Source organism: Ambystoma mexicanum, chromosome 1p (assembly GCF_040938575.1).
Source record: "Ambystoma mexicanum isolate Mex_15411 chromosome 1p, UKY_AmexF1_1, whole genome shotgun sequence".
NCBI classification, from domain to species: domain Eukaryota; kingdom Metazoa; phylum Chordata; class Amphibia; order Caudata; family Ambystomatidae; genus Ambystoma; species Ambystoma mexicanum.
The window spans coordinates 465471142-465492066 of record NC_090921.1 but is presented as its reverse complement, the minus strand read 5'-3'; the positions used below and the strand labels follow the sequence as shown (position 1 = coordinate 465492066).

The following is a 20925-nucleotide window of genomic DNA, read 5'->3' as shown; positions in this document are numbered from 1 at the left end:
GCCCCTTTGACTGGCAGCTCCTCTCGCTTTACCAAAGGATGACTAATAACGAAAGGAACCTCCCCTCCATTGCTGTCCCCTAGGACGAAAAGGCGGAGGTTGTCGAACTGCAGCGCCCAACGACTTTGCTGCAGCTTTGGAGGTCTGCAACCTCTCAAGGCTCTCGTCAGCCTTGCTGCCAAAAAGATGTTCCGCGTCAAAGGGCATGTTGAGGAGCCGGGCCTGCACATCAGGAGCAAACCCCGACTTCCGCAACCACGCAAGCCTGCGTATCACAGTGCTTGCCGCCATGGACCGGCTGACGCAATCTGCCATGTCCTAACCCGACTGATGGCCTCTCACATGGCATCCTTGCCATCCTGGACCATAGCAAGGAAACCATCCCATTCGTCCCCTTCGGGAATATGTTCAGCCGCTAAGGAAAAACAGTTCCACAGAGTGTGCGTGAAACGAGACAAGGCACATACAGAGTTGGCCGCCTGAAGCGCCATACCCATACCCCCTGAAGAAAACACTTTCTTCGCCCAACTATCAAAACGTTTGTCGTCCCCATCAGGAGGGATGGTAGGATACGCAACCTGCACCAAACTCTCCGGAGTGGGTGCTTGGTCAAGTAGCAGGGGTTGCTACTGGCTGGGCGGTATTTTCACAGCAAAGACTTTCCCACTGCCGGGAGACTCTCCGGAGCAGTCCAAGCCGCCGCCACCCTCCTCCGTAGAGCCATATGGAATGGCAGTACCGGGTCAGTTGGTGGACCGTGGTTGTGGATATCCGTAAGGTCATCCTGAAGAAAATCCCCTGGGGGAGCAGACCACCCCAAGTACTCGGTGACCCTAGACAAAGTGCCGGTACGTGGAGTCGGCATGAGTGCCAGGCTCAGGCCTACAAAACTCCACCTCCGGAGAGGTGTCCAGACCACTGGCGTCGTGCAGGGACTGACGCAGGTCCTCAATTTGACTATGGCCCGAGAGAATCTCATCTGGCACCGTATCAGGAACCATGCCATCATCAAAGCCCTCATCCACCGCCGTAATAAACTCAAGATGGCGGTAAGAAGGCACACAATGTGGAACAAAGCCATGCTTAACCTTGGCCAGAGCCTTTCTAGGGGGCTCCTCCGTGCCCCGAGGCACCCCCATCGAAACAGCCTCGAAAGGCGTCGAGTGAATCGGCGTAGACGCCGAACGCGGGGCCGACAGCATCGACGCCGTCGACACAGGCCTCGAGGGCGGAACCCCAAGCGTGTCTCTCGACGGCCTGGGCGCCGATGGCGTTGACGACTTCTTCAGAGGCGGAGCCTCGAAAGAGTCAGTCGACAACCTCCGCGCCACAGGCGTCGACATCTTCCTCGAAGACCCCACAGGTGCACACGGTCTCGAGAGCGTCGAGGACCAGGACCTGGAACGGGCATGACCAGAACGATTCCCCTTGTCCGAGCGGGACTTTCCCGTGAATCGTGCCGACCACCCGAGCCCGAAGGCGTACGAGCGGTGTCTCCCAACCGATCACGACTCACCCCCCTCAGAGGCGCATACGGACCAGTGCCCTGCGATTCGAGAATCGCTAACATTTTCTTCCTGAAGGAAGCCCATTCCTCCGGCGTTGCATGCTTGGTGGGATAAGCGACCCGCCGATGGGCGGAGTCCTCAGATAAGGACGGGGAAGGCGACCGATGACGGCCCTTCCGGGAGTGCCTCGAAGAGGCAGAGGAGTGGCAGGACCTACTCCGGGACCGAGACCCACTGGACTTCCGACGACGATGCGGAGAGTCGCCCCTCGAATCATCCGTCGAAAGCCCCGCAGAACTCGACTTCCGTGGCTTGGAAACCTTACCTACCGACAGTTTCTTCTTGCGCTCCCGCAAGGCTTTGGACGTATGCGACTGGCAGTCGACACAATCATCCGTGTCATGGGCCTCCCCGAGGCGCCAGAGGCAGGCGTCGTGCGAGTCCATCACCGACATCTTGGACCCGCAGTCTCCGCACTTCTTAAAGCCCGGATGCGGGTGGAAGACGAGGTAGACATCTTACGAAGGAAAACTTCACAAACGAACAGGTTCGAAGAACCGATAAAGAACAGAAACTCCAAAGAGTCGAGGCGCGCCGAGATCTCCGGAGCGAACACGTTTGCGGAAAAAACGGAACTGAGGCTACGGGCGTCGTGCGTCCTACTTATAACATCCAGTGACGTCGGCCGTCGGAGGAGGTCCTCGAGGGCGGCGTATCGATGTCGACGCAGGAGCCGAAAGATTTTCCGAAGCAGCGCAGCTGTGGTGATTACTGTCATAGATATGGAATACGTCGGAGGACCCTCCAAAAAGCCATGCTAAATAGATATAAGGAAGCAGCAGGTAATCAGGAATGAGGAATGAGGAATAAGATACCAAATTCAAATCCAACCTTCCCTCCCCAAACAAGAGAAAAACTGATCTGAACCTATGCAATGTTAAAATGAAACTCGGAAATGGCTGAATAATACAATGAATGTGTGCAAAAATCCTTAAATAAGTATGATTCTCTACGGGAGCAACACTGGAAAGTTACAAGCAATCATAAGCAATAGATTGAGCAAAAGCATACAATTCAAAAATGATTGGAAGGTTTAAAACCATTAATAGTAAAAATAACACGTTTAAAACTTTGCAAAACTGTTAATTCCCGCCTGAAATTAACCAGAAGGTTTTTGATAAAAAAGGGTGAAAAAACGTTTTTTTGGTTTGGTGTAGCTATAGATCTTAGATACAATCAGGAAGTGACATGAAGTCTCTAGCTTTTAAACTGAGGGAGTTATGCAATGTAGAATAAGAGGCAATTTTTCAAAAAAATTGGGTAGTGAAAACAGAAAAGAAACCCAGTTTGGACAAGAACAGTTTTACTCTATACTAGAGCATTCAAGCTAGAATACCAAAGAGGGACACAGTAAGCTCCAGGGTTGATTCACAAGTTCAACCCTAGTTCCCCAGCGCCCGCCCTGGCAGAACCAGTCCGATCACTCGAAATAGGATTGATAGTTTAGGATTTACAAGACAAGATATACATGACTAAAGAAATGACGTTTAGCAAAATAAAACAATGATAGGGTTCCAATAAGTATTCTGACACTGTTACAAGTTATTAAGGTAATGATAGGCTGGTTTAGAGATTGCGATAGGACAAGGCAAGTTATGCTATGGTTCTATGGTTCCTATTGATACAGTCCACTTTTAATTTTGATTTTGGACAGTCAGCGCTCTGGATCACCACACGGATCTTGTCTAACACAGGACAGCCGGACAAACTCGGCGGGACAGAGTCAGCTGGGCAGGGACTGGATACCAAAGGATAGTTCTTCTGGACTGGCAATTCTGGTTACTGGATACTATAGGTCATCAGGATAGCCAGATAGCAGCAGCATGCAGTGAGTGGCGGCAAGTCAAGCTGGATTTGGATGCTTCCCAACACCACAGCGTTTTCCTTGGTTATGGGGATTATTTTAGGATTGAGGCCTAGCTGAAGCAGAATCAGCAATGCTTGATGCAAGATGAAGACAGGAACAGGACACCGGCGTAGGAATCAGGAATTCTCCTTGACCTTGCTCAGAGAATAAAAAGTCTCTTTGAACTGCACCTGGATACTTTTTGTCAAGAAATAAACGCGTGTTTCCCGTGCAAGTGAAAAATGAAGTTGCTTTCGATTTCTCTGAGAGTTGGTTTCAACTGGTCCTTTTTACTCACAGTGGTTTCAGAATGACATATTAAATTGGCATCAAAGCAGCATTTTCAAAGGGTGAAAACAGTTTCATTTTGAAGGGAATTTTGGCTTTTGCAGCAATGCCAGGCTTTCCTTTTCACTTGATCCCATATATGTTTCAGAACACACTGGCATATGTTTCAGTGTGTCCCCTTGTTCCGTTTTGCCAAAGTGCATGATGCAAAATGGTGCAGCCATTTTTCTGTTGCTGCCAAAAGCAGTTTTGAGGTCCTGGTGCACAGGAGCCAGCGCAGCCAGGTTACGGTTTCTCGCGCACAGGCAGCTCAGTGATGAGGCAATCCCGTTGAATGGGTCAATATATCCCACAATGATTACCTCCTTTGTTTACCACCACTGAGCCTACTCCTCATTTGAACATTTTGTATATTAAATGAAACAGATGAAGGAACATGATACAAAGGCATTCATCATTAAATGGGCGGTCCCAATATAAAGGTTAATGGAAGGAATATGTAATCCAATATAGTGGTCGTAGATCCATTCGACCACGTCCACCAACATGGCATGGCTCTCTGCATCCTACTATTTAACATGATCAGATAGCAGTCATACAAACAAATGTGCCCATGCTCTACCCTCAGCTTTTCCTCTTATGAAACAATTGAGCCTCACCAAATAAATCCATCCTTGAGGCATTAGCTATGGCTTTTGGGGAAAAGATCGATCAGGTCACACAGCACTGAATTTGCCACAGTCACAATGTGATTATTCTCTCTGCTGCCCATCGAACAATCGAACAATCTAAAGCGGCCATCCTCGCAACCTCACTCCAACTCACATCAGATGGGGTTATGAACATGGACTACAACCCAACTGTTCATACTTACATTGGTCAACCATGTTAAATTCACTCATACATCAGGGCATGACGATACTTCCGAAAACGTTGGTTGATCATGCATATATATAGCACTAAATAGCCCTCCCAATAGAAGTCCCTTTGGACCTTTAGATATACATAATAACCCATCCAAAAATAATGAACTAAACCAGGATTCATTTGAACAAATGACATCCTGAAACAATAAAAATTTCAAAAAAGACTTTTCTATTACGTCTTCTTTTAGTCCATTCATTAAATTTAAGCAGAGTACAAGGCATTTTAACATGCGATTATAAAGCAGTAAATGGGCACGACCAAAAAGTATCCTCCCTCTATGGAAAGTCTGTTGATTTAACCATTGCAATCGTGGTTAAATAGTTCACAATTTCCAAATTGGTGAAATCTTCACAATTTCCCTTAGCTATCCTAAAGTCTCATAAATTAACAAAACTCCTTGTCTTATAAATATGTATATAGTAACTCAGTTTCAAACAAACTGCTTTTTCAGCAGTGATCATATTAACCACAGCTGTAGAATTAAAATATTCACATCGAAAAGAAATAATCAGTTCAATATTAAGCGACACCAGTACTGTGTACAGATCTCATGATATAGTTGTAAAATCTGTTAAAGATTTAATGTAATCAAAAAGGTCTTCCACTTTCAAAATAACTGGCTCATTAAGTTTTTCAAGCTTAGAATAGATGTTCGATATACTAATCTATTGTAAAAGCCCAATACAGGGCACTAATTTTCCTGAAAAAGCAATTCTAGGGTCATGCAAACTTCTTCCTGAGCGTACAGTCCGGGTATTATCAGCTGGCTACACTACATCAACAGTACTATTTCTTCGATTTCACTTCAGTTTCACATTTTTACAAGTCGGATGCTTCTTCAAAAGAAAGTGACCCAGCATTTTTTTGTTATTTTTACTAAAGCCACATATTAGATCCCTTTTTAACCTAAATCCCAAACAATTTTTTTATCTTTTGCTTTCCATTAATTCTCCAGTGTCAGTGCAAGAGTAAAGCATTCATCCTCATCATTCAAAAGAGTATAATTATCCATATTACGGTTGGTCGGTGTTTATCCCATGGCTTTTACCCCAGTTTATGTCACTTAAAGACTTTCCCTAGGTAATTATTTTGGAGTGAGATGGAGTAACCACAGGACTATTCTTTAAATGAGAAGGCCACTACAACCAGAAACTCACTTGCCATGCCCGAGCCCAATTAAGAATTTGTCCTAAATTGAGACATGGGCTTTGAGCTTCATCTACTTTGAGAGCGATCCTGTGTCATGAAATCATTGGAAAATCCTTCAGATTCCTTCTCACAACCCATTCAGTTTAGTTGTAGTAATGTTCTTTCTACTGGATGTTCCTCCCAACGGACCTCAGCTTTGAAATACCTATATCCATGATATTGGCATATAAAAGATGAGGAATCCGTGGAAGAGGACAATCCATTAGAAACATTCTTTTAAAACAGCATATATAAATCTTTGAGCAATTTCGCAACACCACCAATCCAGAAGATTCTCAAATATATCAAGGCTCTGGCAATAGGGTTCGCAGACAGGTTAACAGACTGGGGATTTGCGGGCAGAGAGCCCACTATGGAGAGGCGGAGGTGCTGATCCACGGAGTGGGTGCAGGGAAGATACAGACTAGACCAATTTGCCCACTTATGGCAGAAGCTGAAGAGGGGTTTAATCAACACCTAATAGATTAGGAAGTAATGGTCAGGCACAATCAGTTCAGCAAAGGAGAGCAACCTTGCCAGATAGTGAGAAAAATCAGGTACTGGTACCTAGAGACCGATGGCCCGGGGGAGGCAACCCAGAGCAAGAGGGTGGAAATATCTAGGCCTCACAAGTACACCAAGAATGATCGAACAAACACTTGCTCGTAGGCGTGTCAAGACGCAAGCAGGGCACTAGGTCACTGGGAACAGAGACTATAGACTCTTAATTACGGAATCCAGGAGAAGATCCATACTCCAAAATGTAGGCCTCTGGGACACCTAGTTTACCCCCACCCTGACTTATATTAGGATTTTCAATGAGAAACCTGTTTTGTTAATGAAAGACCATTTTACTTCAAAGTAATCTATCAGATCATCCTGCAAAAAACTGGATAAACTATTTAAAATATATCTTGCTGATTTAGGGGTTCCACTGATCCTACACCACAAATGATATATTTTATTTATATAGCACCTATACTCAATGCGCTTCAAGGCAAGGGAGGGAACAAGGGAAAATAAAAATGACATTCTTACAGGCAAGTAAGGATGTGAAATTAAATATCGTACTCGGCCTGATGACATTTCTGGTAGAGCCGGGGAAAAAAGGTGAGGGAGAGGGGTACAGAAAGGGAGCGGAGGAACAAAACAAGCGACTATCATACCAGGCCCGACGACATTTCAGATAGTGCTGGGGTGGGACAAATAAGGGGAGAGTGGAGGAGACAGACGAGGTTGCTATCATACTAGGTCCAGGGACAATTCTGATTGAGTAAGTGCATAGAAGAAAGTAAGTAGGGGAGCTAGTGTAGGGGAGAGGAGGAGAGAACAGAGTAAGCAGTCAAAAAGAGTGGAGAAGCAAGAGGAGGATAGCAAATACAATTGCAGAAGTCAGTAGTAACACAATGTGCAAGCCAGGATACAAGATGTAGATGGGAACAGCATGGTTCAGGGCCACCATGGGTACAAGATGCAAAGGAAGTCCAGCATGATAGTTGAGGAAGGGTGATTCACTGTGAATCAATGAAGTCCATAAAAGAGAAATCCAGCATTGGCCACAAGACGATGGTGAAACCAGAATGCATCAGGACAGACTCTTGCAGAAGTAGGCTGGAGCAGGGGGGTTGCGGGGGGGGGGGGGTTGGTTGGTCAGAGAGGGGAAGGGGAGCAGGGTAGAATAATCAAGCCAAACAGGCAAAACCTGTGTGCAAGAAGGGTGGGGGCACAAGGGAACATCACAGGGGGTGGGGTTGGCCTGTGGGGACAGAGGGGGTAAACACATGTTGGTGTATGCTTACCTGCTGTCTGAGCGGGGGGGGTTGGGCCCTGGGTCCTCCTGGTCCAAACAGGAATTGCCCTTTTCTTAATCAGCCCTTCGCTTCGGACACCCTTGATCTAAGAGTTAAGAGCAGAAACGAAGAGGCAGGGCTAAGAAGGTGGGTGGTGCTTGGGCCAAGTGGCCTAGATCCACTTGCTCCTGCTCCCCATATGCCAAGGAAAAGAGGCTGGAGAGCTCCTTAAGTACGGAAAAAAAGAACAGAAACATAGAAGGCATCAGGTGAGCGGGGCTTGCTAAGTGGGGAAAAAGAGCAGCAACCTGGTGGCAGGGCATTGGCCAGGTGACCTACATCCACTTGCTCCCCACCTGCCTAAGATGTAAGAGAAAGCTCTAAAGTGATCAAGAGAGGTTAATATCCGTTTTGAATAGGGTGCACCCCAAAATTGTGGCCTTTTGCAGATTGGTGTAATTAAACTGATTTACCTACATGTATAGAGAGGTGTCCCTCACTAACCACCCAACATGTACCTCAATATGAAAGCAGTTCATATGAAGAACAGCTAATGTCTGTCTTTTGCGTTTATTAGTTAACCACACATCATTACGCTTGCATGGCTAGATCAAAGGCGGAGCATTCATCGGTGAAAGGGAGAGGTCCTGCAGCTCTAGGCAGTGCTTTTTATCAGTCGATCTTTAATTAGCAGACGTTACCCAACCAGGTCTCTGAGAAGAAAGCTAATCTGTGGAAAGCACAATCACGCTTCAGGAATCCTGGGCACCCCGGAGACAAATCCACTAACTCCAAAACTTGCTTTTTTTTTCAAATATTTGCACGAGATCAGGACCCATATTTAGCCCAGTCATTCAATTCCTTTTTACAGCCGGGGAAAGAAACAGAGTACCTAGCTTCGGCACAAGGAATGTGACTGCTTAAAAAATCCTTTGCGTTGACATTCTTCTCATCCAATGGATTTCAATTATGACACAACTATAGAGTAAGGCCATGGCTAGCAACATAATGCCCAAACATATGTAAATCCATTAAAATTCATAGCCATTACGGGACTGTCTCAGGATCCACTTGCTTTATTAGCACTATATGGGCAAAAAGCATTTGACACATTGGACTGTCTTATATGGCCCCCAGCATTGCAGAAGAACAAGTTACTTACTCCTGGTAACGTTCTTTCGACTGTATGTTCCACCCACATATTCCTTATCTTTGATATTTCCAAATTCCAGCTTCGCAAAAAAATGTCAGCAGGAGGCGCTGTGCATCGGTGCCGGGTGACTATATCCCTCGAAGGCCTCCGTCTCTATGTTGACGTCACTGAAGGTATATGTAGCATGCGCAGCGTGCCAGTTGGCGCCAGTTCCGTTTTAACGAGTGAATGATTTATATCTTATACCCGACGGTTACTCCTTCTGAGAAAGCGCAGACTTATTGCGAGGGAAATTCTACTGCGGGGTAGGTAGTAAGGGGCTATAAGGAATATGTGGGAGGAACATCCAGTCAAAAAAGTAACCAAGGGTAAGTAACTTCTTCGAATGGATTGTGCCCTCCCATGTATTTCTTCCCTTTGATACACTCTTATATCGATATATATATTTATTTTTCAAACACTGCTTTGCCAAATGCAGTTTCCTGACCTGAGGAAGTTTAGTGAAGGTGTGTACAGACGACCATGTGGCAGCCCAACATATTTCCTTTACTGGTACTCCGCACTAAGGCAGTGGAAGTTGGCATGCCTCTGGTCGAATGAGCCCGTAGTAGCCTGGAGGATCTTTTCACGCCCGTCTGTAGGATTCTGATATTGCCAATATAATCCATCTGGATATTGTTTGTTTGGTAATAGCAATACCCAATTTGTGACCCGAGTAGACCACGAATAATTGGTCATCCTGTTTTAACTATGCCTTAACTATGTCATTCTAGATGTATAAAAGCTCAGTGCACGTTTGGGGTCAAGCCTGTGAAGCCTCTCTTCTTCCTTCCCAGGATGTGGAGGAGGGTAAAAAGATGGTAAAGCTATCTTTTGTGCGAGATGAAACAGACAATTGTGGGTAGAAAAGTGTGTTTCACCTTCAGCACCAGTTTAGCTTTGTAAAAGACAGTGTAAGGAGGCTTGATATTGATATTTTATTTCTATCGCGCTTGTACACAGAGTGCGGCAAGGGAGGGGAGGGGAACAGGGGAGAACAAAACACCGATCTTACTAGGCCCAGTGACATTGAGAACGCGCAAGTTCCTGGGAGAGGGGGAGGGAAAAAGTGCATGGAAGGGGGGAGAAGTGGAAAGTAGGAAGCAGAGGAGAAACAGATAATAAATAATAAAGGCAACAAACAGTGGTAGTGCAGCCAGCAATTTGCAAGTGATCGGTTTAAGGCAGCAGACAGGGTAGGTCCGATAAGTGCAGGAAGAAAAAGGGGGGCTGTATGGGTACAGATACAGACGCCAGTGCAAGGGGTGGCCCGGAGGACAGAGGGTGGCCAGGTGCATGGTGCCAAGAGAACAGATCAGCAGGGGAAAGGGGGAGCGAAGGCAGAAGAAAAGAGGAAGGTCTTGAGGTGCTTCCGGAACCGGAGATGGTTCTCCTTAAGTTTTAGAGTGGCAGGGAGGCTGTTCCAGAGGGAGGTCCCAGCCGAAGACAGATCTACCCCCAGCTTGTTTTTTTGAAAAGCGACTGACCCTGAGGGAGGTAGAGGAGCGAAGAGCTCGAGATCGGGGGGGATAGCTGAAGGTATTTTGGACCCAGGCCCCAGAAAGCCTTGTGGACAATGCAGAGGGTTTTGAATTTAATCCTTGCATCCACTGGGACCAATGGAGAGATTTGAAATTTCAGAGCTGGAGAGATACTATCCCAGGGCTTGAGGCCGAGGATGAGTCTTGCAGTCCTGTTCTGGATTAGTTGCGGAGAGTAGAGGCAGATAGATTTAGAAAGAAGCTGTTACAATATTCCAACCTAGAGAGAACCAGAGCTTGGGATACCATGAGCCTCTGGGGAAAGGAGAGGAAAGGAGAGGGAGAGCACCTTGCAGAGTACCTCGCTTGCAGGATGAAGCCTGTAGCTCACTCGCCCTTCGGGCAGATGTAATCACTACTAAAACAATGTTTTTTTAGGGTTAGTAATCTCAAAGGACAGGAGTGTAATGGCTCAAAAGGAGCCCCCTTCATAAACTTCAACACCAAGTCGAGATCACAAATTGGAACTTCAAAAGGGATTGAGGGAAGACATTGGTCAGTCCCTTTACAAATGGTACTATTAGGAGGTATCTTAAAGTAAGAAACGACTTCTTCTGCACTTAAAAATAGAAAGCGCCGCCAACTATCCCTTCATGGTACCAATCTGGAGCCCCAGATTAGCCAGATGTAACAAAAAGGATAACACCGGCGGTGTATTACATGTAAATGGGTCAACATTCTTATCTCTACACCAGCTGCAGAATGTATTCCAACAGCAACAGTACAAAGATTTAGTTGCTGGCCTTCTGGCCGAAAGCAAAATCTCCATTACGTTGTCCGGGAGGTCCCAATCCTTATATCTCAGCCTCTCAGGAACCAAAGCGTGAAGGTGGAGCGTCCCGATATCCGGATGGAGAACCGGACCCTCCTGTCTCGAGAAAAGGGCCTCTCTTTGTGGAAGTCATATCGGAGGGCAGATGGACATGGCTATAAGGTCTGGGTACTACGTCCTCCGGTCCCAATCCGGAGCAACTAGGATCATCGATTTCCTGAACCTTCTTAACCTCCGTATTACGTGAGGAACGTCAGGGACTGGAGCAAACGCGTACAGGAGTGGAAACTTCCAGTCCACCACAAACGTGTCTACTAGAGCTCCTCGGGGGGAAATTCCCAGGAGCAGTACAGCTTGCACTTCCGGTTGGCACCAGTCACAACGGATACACTTGAGGGGTTCCCCAAAGGGTGAAGATCTCTTGACGGACTTCCTGAGCTAGTTCCCACTCGTGGGAGATTGTGCTCTGCTTGCTAAGAGTGTCCGCCTTCGTTCTTTGCTATCCGGCTAGATTCTTTCTTGTAATGCCCAGAACCAGAGCTGCATTGCCTCTGCACAGTAGTAGCGACCCTACACCTCCTCGCTTTTACTTGGCCATATACTACCTCACCTCCTCTGTTGAGGTAGTACATGACCACATATTGGCTGTCATTATCGGGACATTCTTTCCCTGTAGAGAGGGCAGAAAGGCCATCAGCGCTAATCTGATTGCCCTCTGCTCCAACAGGTTGATATGTAGTTTGGACTCCGATGGAGACAAAAGACCGCTGATTGTCAGGTCGTTGGTGTGGGCACCCATGAGTGAGGAGTCTGTCACAACGGTTATCTCCGGCAATGGTTGCCATAACAGTTCTCCTTTCAAAATATTCTCCCGACAGGCCCACCGCCGGAATGCACTCCGAAAGGGTGCGAGTAAACCTTACCAACTTGCACGTGGCATTAGCCGATTTTCAAGGCCATATTCTCAGCCGAAAAAACGTTTTTGGCTACGGCGTCGTAACGCTCATCATCCCTATCTGGGGGGATTACAGGGTAGGCATTCTGTCTACTTGTTGTGGTGGCAGCTTGAACCACCAGACTCTATGGTGTTGGATGTCTCGACAAATAAAATGGACCAGAGCTTGAAACTCATTTTGAAGTCAACTTCTTGTTGACAGCCGGAATAACCTCAGGTGCATCCTAGTTGGTAGCAACAGACCTTTGCAAGGCTTGACGGAATGGCACAATTGGGTCCTCTTGGGGTCCCCTGTCCAAAATGACAGTCAAGTTGTCTTGCTCAAAGACTGGAGTCGGTCTAGACCAACCCATATACTCCATATACTCCATATCTCTTGACATCAATTGTCTGTATGCAACTTCTACATGGTCACCAGGGTCTGCCCTGCCAAACTCAACCTCTGATGAGGTGTCTAACCCACTGGCATCATGTAGGCATTCTTTAAAGTTCTTAATTCTAGAATCCTCTGAAATGAATGCCTCAGGCACTGATGGTGTACCATACTATAGACCAAAAGGTCTAGACTCATCAGAAGATTCCTCTGCATCCTCAGAGGAGAGGGACTTGAAATAGTCAGTCCTGGGCAAAGGAGCATATATTTTTTCCATTGTAGATATCGTCATAACATTATTGGTCAAAGAAGCCGAAATTGTCGAGACTGTTGACGAAGGTTTCATCGACGGCTTCAACACCTGAGGCGCTGAGGCTCGAAGCATAGATGGCTTCTCATAAGATTGACGTCGATGGCGTGGACTACTGTCCTCGAAGGGACTTTTCCTAGACTTCAGGGATCCTTCAATCGCTCTCGAGGAGTCTTGCCTGCAGGGTCCGATGACACACAGCTATTATGCTTATGAGGTCTTTCGAACGGAGCATGGCTTTTGGGTGTAGTCCAGGGGGGGCAAGGCCGCGTTTTCGAACACCTTTTAACATTTTCAATCTAAACTCTTCCCACTGGGCCGGTGAGGCAGATTTAGTGGGGCAAACTACCCATTCCAGTGAGGAACTGGAAGACGAGGAAGATGGCGATCTATGGTGCCATTTCTTTCCATGCCTAAACGTTGACGAGTGGTGTGAACCACTACTTGATCGGGATCGCTTGTTCTTGCGGCGAGGAGAAACAGTTCGACTTGTCTGAAGTTTTTTGTTTTCCAACTGAGTCCAAGGGGATTTATGGGTCCTACCTACCGCAAGCTTCCCTCTGTGCGCTCTCAGGGTTTTCAACGTCATGGACAGGCAGTCTTCACATGCAGATGACAGATGAGTGGATCCCAGACATTATAGGCAAATCCTATGGGGGTTCGTCACAGACATCTTCGCACCGCAGTCACAGCATTTCTTGAAACCCGACTTGGCCGTGGAAGATGCCTATGACCAAGCCATTCTCACTATTTTACTCGAAGATTTTACTTGAAAATTCACTCAAAGATTTTCTCTCACAAGGAACGAAGCGTACCGAATCTGAAGCGCAGAAAAACAGAACTGAAACCAACGGGTGATGTGCATGCTACATATACATTTGGTGATGTCGACATCGAGACTGAGGCCGCCGAGGTACATAGAGTCAACAGGCATAGATGCACAGCGCCCCCTGCTGGAAAAAAAATGTTTAAAGCAGCAAAGCTAGATATTGGAAATATCAAAGATAAGGAATGCGTGGGAGGACACAATCCATTTGTAATGTAATTCTGGTCCACATTTTTAAAGGATAAATAGTGGCAAATGTTGCCAACCTACAAAAGGAAATTAGGGGAAAAGTCCCTCCTTTCCAGATATATCAAGCTACACAGATGTACCAGACAACGCTTCAATGTGTGCACTGTGCATGAAACATTTTGTGCAGTCTATTAGTAATACCTTCCATGGGTAAATTATTCCTTACAAGACTGATCACCAGAAATGAGCACTATATGCTGTTATTGCTTGGATAAAAACCCAGGATAACACTATCAAATATATATATATAAAGCTAAGTCAAATGCCTTAAAAATCTTAGAAATCTACACAAGTATCAAACTTCTCCAGACCAAGTGGGCCTTGGATAACAAAATATTTAGGAGTTTATATTGTGAACTCGTACCACACACTTTACCACCGTAAGGCCCAAATTATCTTGCAATCTTTATCAAGGGGTGCCTTAGGACTGGGGAGCCTTTATTATCTAGGTTCAGCTCTGCTGGAATCGGCTTTTGACTGGTCACACTGTTTCAGGAAGATGAGCAATTGGATAAAACCATCATTTATATCATGTCTGCATCATAAATGTCTTTGGTACGTCCCCAGAAATAGGCATGGTTTACAGACTTGCAACTAAAATGATATTGTGATATTGGGATAAAGTACAGAGAAAATGTGGCCTCCCCCATCCTTCCCTCTTCACAGACATCAGTTCTGAATACCCCAGAATACTACCCAGGATTGAAACCATGACTGAAACCAGATCCTATGCATGGTGGGAAGAGGGCCTAGTAAGGCTACAGCACTTTGAAGGCACTACTAGTTTTTTGAAGCATGTAAGTGGACCTTCTTCATTCCTGTGACTGAGACATTCCGACATTGCCAGCTGAGGCACTGGATGGGTCAGCCTGGGGTGAAGGAGAACGTGGGGGAAAAGGAGAAGACCAAGTCTAGCCCAAATTCCATTCTTCAGGATTGCCACCATTTATAAAAGGCACTCTATTTGTATAGGTGTTAATAGGAAACCATCCTAGGGTCAATGATATCAAAGCTTCAAGGGGGAATATATGTGTGCAATGGAAGCCACAAAATAAACATTCACACAAGCCCAGTTTCAGGTGGTATCCCCCAGCAGTTCAGTTGAACAGAACGTATCTGGTTCAAGAACCTTTTCGCTTGAGGTGCCCGTTGGCAATTTGGACATTGTTTCGCATATGGTGGGAATGCTGTATGAGTCATACCTATTGGCAAGAGGGACTACATACATTAAATATATCACCAAGATTGACCTCCCATTTCAACCATTGATTATACGTCTGGGAGATGTGGACAGAGGATGTGTACCACCTAAATGTCCGTACCTCTAGGCTACCTTTCAGGCAGATTAAATGCAGCTAGTTTATCTATTGCCAGGCACCTCAGCCCCATATTTCGGAATGGTGGTCTAGAATCAGGAAAACATTGGCCACGGTTAAGGTTTGTGCCCCCAACAACAAATGTATCCACATTTCTTAAACCCCATGAACCATTTATTAATTTAACAGATTATGGCTTTTCTAGTGTACATTTCACCCATTTAACATTTTTTGTGGATTGATGGAGATTACAAGTAAGCCATTGTGTAAGCAAATATGTATGCACTGACATTTGGAGTTGCTGCACATAAATACTGCTTTACTAGACAGTGTCTCATTGCACGTTTGATCACTCTACCCATTACATTCCCTCTCTGGGTACACTGGCCATTAAATCGTTTTAGTGTTAACTAATGGTGTGATGATAATCTTGTCACCTGTACTTAGCTTGTATATGGAAAAGCTGTTGTCCAGGGCTTGAAATTGCTGGGGGCCATTTAGCTCCTGCTTCTACACACCGAGAGCGTGGTTTGCTTAAAACCAATAGTTACCAGGAGTCCCATTTGGCACCCCCAGGTTAATTTGCTCCTTACGAACATGCATAGAAGACATTAACTTTGTGTTTGAGAATGTATATAAAGAATACTTAGGAAACATTTAACATTTATGAATCATAAATAACAAGCAAAAAGTTAAGTGTGCATCTCATGTGGAATTTGTATTTTCAGTGAGTGGTGTGCATATGTATGTTTACATTTGTTTTATAAGTACTCTTGTTTCAAACAATAGGCCTGTTTGAACAGTGTGATAAAAACAAAGTAAATTCACTTATAAAAAGAAAAAGCAATTCCAGGACATATCAAAGTAAAGCTGTGGATGCACATTTCATTTTAGGATGTACTTTTCTGAGACATTTTAAGCAAAGCAAACACATCTGATAATCATATTTATCCGTCTGAACGACAGCAAAAAGGATATCTGCCGACCATGCTTATCCACGGACAGTGGGCGCCTGTGGGGGGACCCAAGGCGGTTTCGATCTCTATACACTCGGTCCACTAGCCCATGATGTCTTGTGTTACGACTTGTATCCAGTCCAGATGATTGAAAGGGGGTCTGCAGATTGAAAAAATATTATGTTGCAAAGTCAGATGCACGTCCAACAGAAAGCCGGTTTCCCCACACAGGCACGCAACAAAACTGCCAGATGTTAAATACAGAGAAAAGCCGCTGTAGGTTCATCAACCGGAGCTTTCACAAACCACCACAATAGGTATGCAGTATCTTGCAATTTGATCGACACCATCACTTTAATTTAAAAAAAAAATCAGGTTTTCTTTATTAAATACTATTCCATAATAGTGCATTTTGAGAAGTGATGAAAAATTATGAAATATCTTAAGTTACCTGGTCGGTAGAAATTTCCACCCTATTACCCATTTTTGGGGTTTTAAAACAGACCCGTTTTAAGCAACTCCAAATTTCCTCATATGTTATACAATTTCTGTGCACTTAGTATGTGGAAAATTGTGGGCACTGAAAGCGCACAATAGGCAATGACCCTAGAAGTTTTTTGGGTCCAATGTCTCGCAATCGGAGGATTAACCAGAAACATGTAGCCAAGGACAACAGTGAGACAGAAAACACAAATTGGAAGAAAACTACGAAGGAAAAATAGCAGAACACAGAAAACTCTGCATGCCGGAAAAGCACAAAATTCAACTGAGTGCACAGGAAATGAGTGAAGGCATAGGCTGTACACGAGGGATTTTGGGGTTGGGGTGCAGCAGACTACTTTGTTCGTGCATCTGGAAAGGGAAAGCCAAAGTTGCTGTTATTCACGAAATCCTACTCCAGTAAAATTCTCGCAATCAAGCATTCATAGGTTTTTCTTTAGCAGCTGTTAACTTCTCTACCACAGGTCACATTTTGGCATAGCAGAACTGTTCCATTATGAATCAGTTGCTGATCTAAACCTACTCTTGGACCACACCCAATATCCAGTCAAAAATCCCTCAGTTTCCACGCACATGTTGTCAATAAATTTCTTTTACATCCCATCTATTTGGCTGTGCCCCATTTCTCTTCTTAAGCACCTGTCCCAATATCACATCTCACTGACTTCGCTCACCAGTCCCTCCCATCCCCCAAACTAACCCCAGTCTTAGTACACCTACAGCAAACATCACACACTACAAGACCACTGAATTATGCCCTGGCCTCCTTTCTCACCTTCAAATATCCTCATCCGACCTCTGCCTAGATGCCCTTGCAGGACATTAGTCCACTCTAAACACAATTCAACCTCTAATCATCCATCCCCCTGCCAAATAATGTACTATTAGTTTCTCTTGCTTAAGATTACTAGGTTTCAATGACCATCTTAATAAAACAAAGACTGGAAGTTTAACATGAGGCAATGGTTTCAATAAGTGGGATTTCATTATAATATATGAACAGCGATAACAATGTCAAGTCGGAAGGTACTAGGCAGGCATAAAAAGTCGTTGACACCTTACTTCTACACATGACCACAGCACACATTTCTTACTCACCAAGAGTTGATTATCTTTTTGCAATTGCACATTTTAAGGCCCAATATGAATCTAACAAAAATTGTGGTGACGGGGAAAAATATATGCCAGCGAGACAATGTGCTAGAAAATTATCAGTTGGCAACTCAAGTGACTGATACAGATCAATATTTTAAAGTCTTTCATTTCAGGCAAAGGTCCAGAAGGTAATTAAGGCAGCTGTGTGTAATCAAACCAGTTGCTATAAAAAAAAACATGTGACCAACGTTGATGCCAGACAGCTCTAATGGAGAGAAGTACAAGTTACTTACCAACTGGTAACGTTCTTTCGACTGGATGTTCCTCCAACGCATTCCTCGTCTTTGACATGTAATGTCCAGCTTCTGAAAGCTTTTTCGGCAGAGGGCGCCCTGTGCCGATGGCATTGAGTAGATGTCCCTCGAAGGCCTCCGTCAAGGGTGACAACATTGGATGTTACAAGTAGCACCCACTCCGCCCGTTGGCCTCAGTTCCGTTTTCCCCCACCACGTGTTAGCAGAGTTGTCCGTTCGTACATGCAGGCAGTAGTCAGCCTTGTTGGAACGAAAGCTGTAATAGCATGGGAAATTCTAAAGAGGGGTAGGATGGGAGGGCGATGAGGAATACGTTGGGGGAACATCCAGTTGAAAGAATGTTACCAGTTGGTACGTAACTTGTTCTTCGAATGGATTGTGTCCTCCAATGTATTCCTCATCTTTGAAAAACTCGCAAAGCATTATCTAAGACTGGAGGAGGGTGTAGAACTTAGATTTGCCAATTGTCACAGGGCAGAATAAAGTACTGCCTTACCAGAGCGTGGGAGTCCATGCTGCTTGGTGAACGTGTGCAACGATGACCACGTTGCAGCATCACAGATGTTTCGAATGGAGAATTGCAGGGCTGTGGAAGAGCCCATGGCCCTAGTGGCGTGTGCCCTCAAACTCTGTGGTGGGTCCTTGCCCGCCAGTCTAACATTCTGAAATCGTAAGGATGATCCAACTGGACAAAGTCTGTTTTTGAAACCGCGTCCCCTAATTTGCATCCAGCATATCCTATAAAGAGCTGGTCGTCCACTCAACATGGACATCCTAGACACATAAAAGCTTAAAGCTCTTCTAGGGTCCAATCTATGGAGTCTTTCTTCCTCTTTACTGGGATGCGGAGCAGGAATAAATATATATTTTTTAAAATAAAATAAATCGCCGGCAGAACTATTTTCTGATTTAGATGGAAGTCTGATTAATAAAGTTACTCACCATAGTGACTACCTTACTCCTAGTCCATAGTCCCCTTTCCTCCATACTTATGGGACATTCCTCAGTACTGTGGGTCGGGACTAGGGCACTTTGTAAAAAGCATCACATGTTTCAAAAATCTGTCCTCTTTTTAGGAGGGTTACTGCACATGGCCGTAACCCCGCCCTCCTTAGCTCCGCCCAGCGCATCGCCCATCAGTCCTTTTCTATCACCAGGTCTATGACCATTAAGCAATAACCGAGGAACCTTTTTAGAGGGGACGGCAGGTGGGCATATGGAGGAAAGGGGACTATGGACTAGGAGTAAGGTAGTCACTATGGTGAGTAACTTTATTATACTCCTACATCCCGTCCCCTTTCCTCCATACTTATGGGAGATTCCCAAGCACTCCTCATAGGAATTATGGGTGGATGGAAACTCCTTACTGAAACAGGTTCTTAAGCTCAGTTTGACGGAACTGAGCATCAGCCCTGGAGCGCCAGTCCAGACAGTAATGCTTACAAAAAGCCGATGGGGAGGCCCACGTAGCCGCTTTCGCGATGGTCTCCCAGGGAACATATTTTTGGAAGGCAACAGCAGCCGTCTTGCCCCCGCATAAGATGAGCAGGAATTCCCTTTGGGGCCTGAAGACCCTGAATGGTATACGCCTCTGAAATACAGGCCGTGATCCACCGTGAGATGGTCGCTTTCGAGGCCGGATTTCCGAAGGTCACAAAAAGCTGCGAAGAGTTCCTAAGCGCAGAAGTTCTGTCCAGATAGAATTTAAGAGCTCTTCTAACGTCCAGGCAGTGCAGAACCCTTTCGGACTCCGAGGCCGGGTATGGGAAGAATGCAGGCGATGAAATCGACAGATTCAGATGAAAATCAGCGACCACCTTAGGAAGAAAGGCGGGATTCATTTGCAGGACAACCTTATCTTTATGAAATGTAAGGAATGGATGCTCAACCGACTAGGCCTGAAGCTCACTTATACGCCTTGCCGAAGTCACAGCAATCAAAAAGGACACTTTCCAGGAAAGGCATTTCAAATCGACAGTAGCCATGGGCTCAAGGCTTAGGACAAGGCCATAAGGCCCACATTCAAATCCCAACTTGGATGCAGATTACGAACAGGAGGATAAAGTTGCATCAGGCCCATAAAAAATGTCTTTTAATGACTGGATTAGACAGTGAAAAGGAGCACTGGTCAGTGGACAAATAAGCGGCAACAGCCGATAAATATGTCCTGCAGGAGAAGACATGGATGCCAGACTCTGCCAGATGCGAGACAAAAGACAGGAGCATGTCGATAATAGCCTCCCTGGGGTCTAGCTGTCTAGCCAAACACCAGTGACAGAAGCGTAGCCATTTAATTCTATACGGAGATCTTGTTGAGGGCTTCCTGGACGCTTGAATAATGCGCATGTTATCCGCAGACAAATTGAAGCGCTCTAAAGATCTGAACTCAGGCACCAAGCCGCCAAGCTGAACGATTGTGGGGAGGGGTGCCACAGCTGTTGATCGCTCTGGTGAAGCAGGTCGGGAACCAGTGGAAGCTTGAGCGGTGGGCACACTGAAGCTCCGAAAACCAAAATGCGGCTAGCCACCAAGGGGCTATGAACAGCAAGTAGAAATTCACTGTGTTCCTCAGCTTGCAAAGCGCCCGATGGATCAGAGGAAGAGGCAGAAAAGCATAGGCCTTCATGTTGTGCCATGGAAATGTTCATAGTTTGTAGAGCCTTTATCCCCTTTTTTATAAAAAAAAATATAGAAACTGATGTGTACTGTGTCTGATTCAAGCCACATACATCCAGCTTCTAATCAGTAAAAGACTGCATTTCTTGGTTCGTCTTTCCTTGTGCTGTGCATTTAATAATAACCTAGTGTTTCATTGTAAGGGTTTGGGGTATTCCTACACCTATTGCCTTTCCTGACTTAGTCCTTATCCCAGTGCAGTACACCCAGGAACTCTGGTAAGTGGGGGATGGCAGAGTCAT

The 20925-nt window shown here is 45.5% G+C and overlaps 1 protein-coding gene across 8 annotated transcripts in view; it reads right to left on the bottom strand.

Moving 5' to 3' along the window:
• The window catches only part of CRTC1 (CREB regulated transcription coactivator 1), a 1230699-nt gene that overhangs the window by 1010599 nt on the left and 199175 nt on the right, over positions 1–20925 (bottom strand). For all 8 annotated transcript variants that reach the window (XM_069649310.1, XM_069649311.1, XM_069649312.1 and 5 more), the window contains exon 3: positions 16120–16257. In XM_069649310.1, the coding sequence (XP_069505411.1) occupies positions 16120–16257 (138 nt within the window). The remainder of the gene's footprint in view (positions 1–16119; positions 16258–20925) is intronic.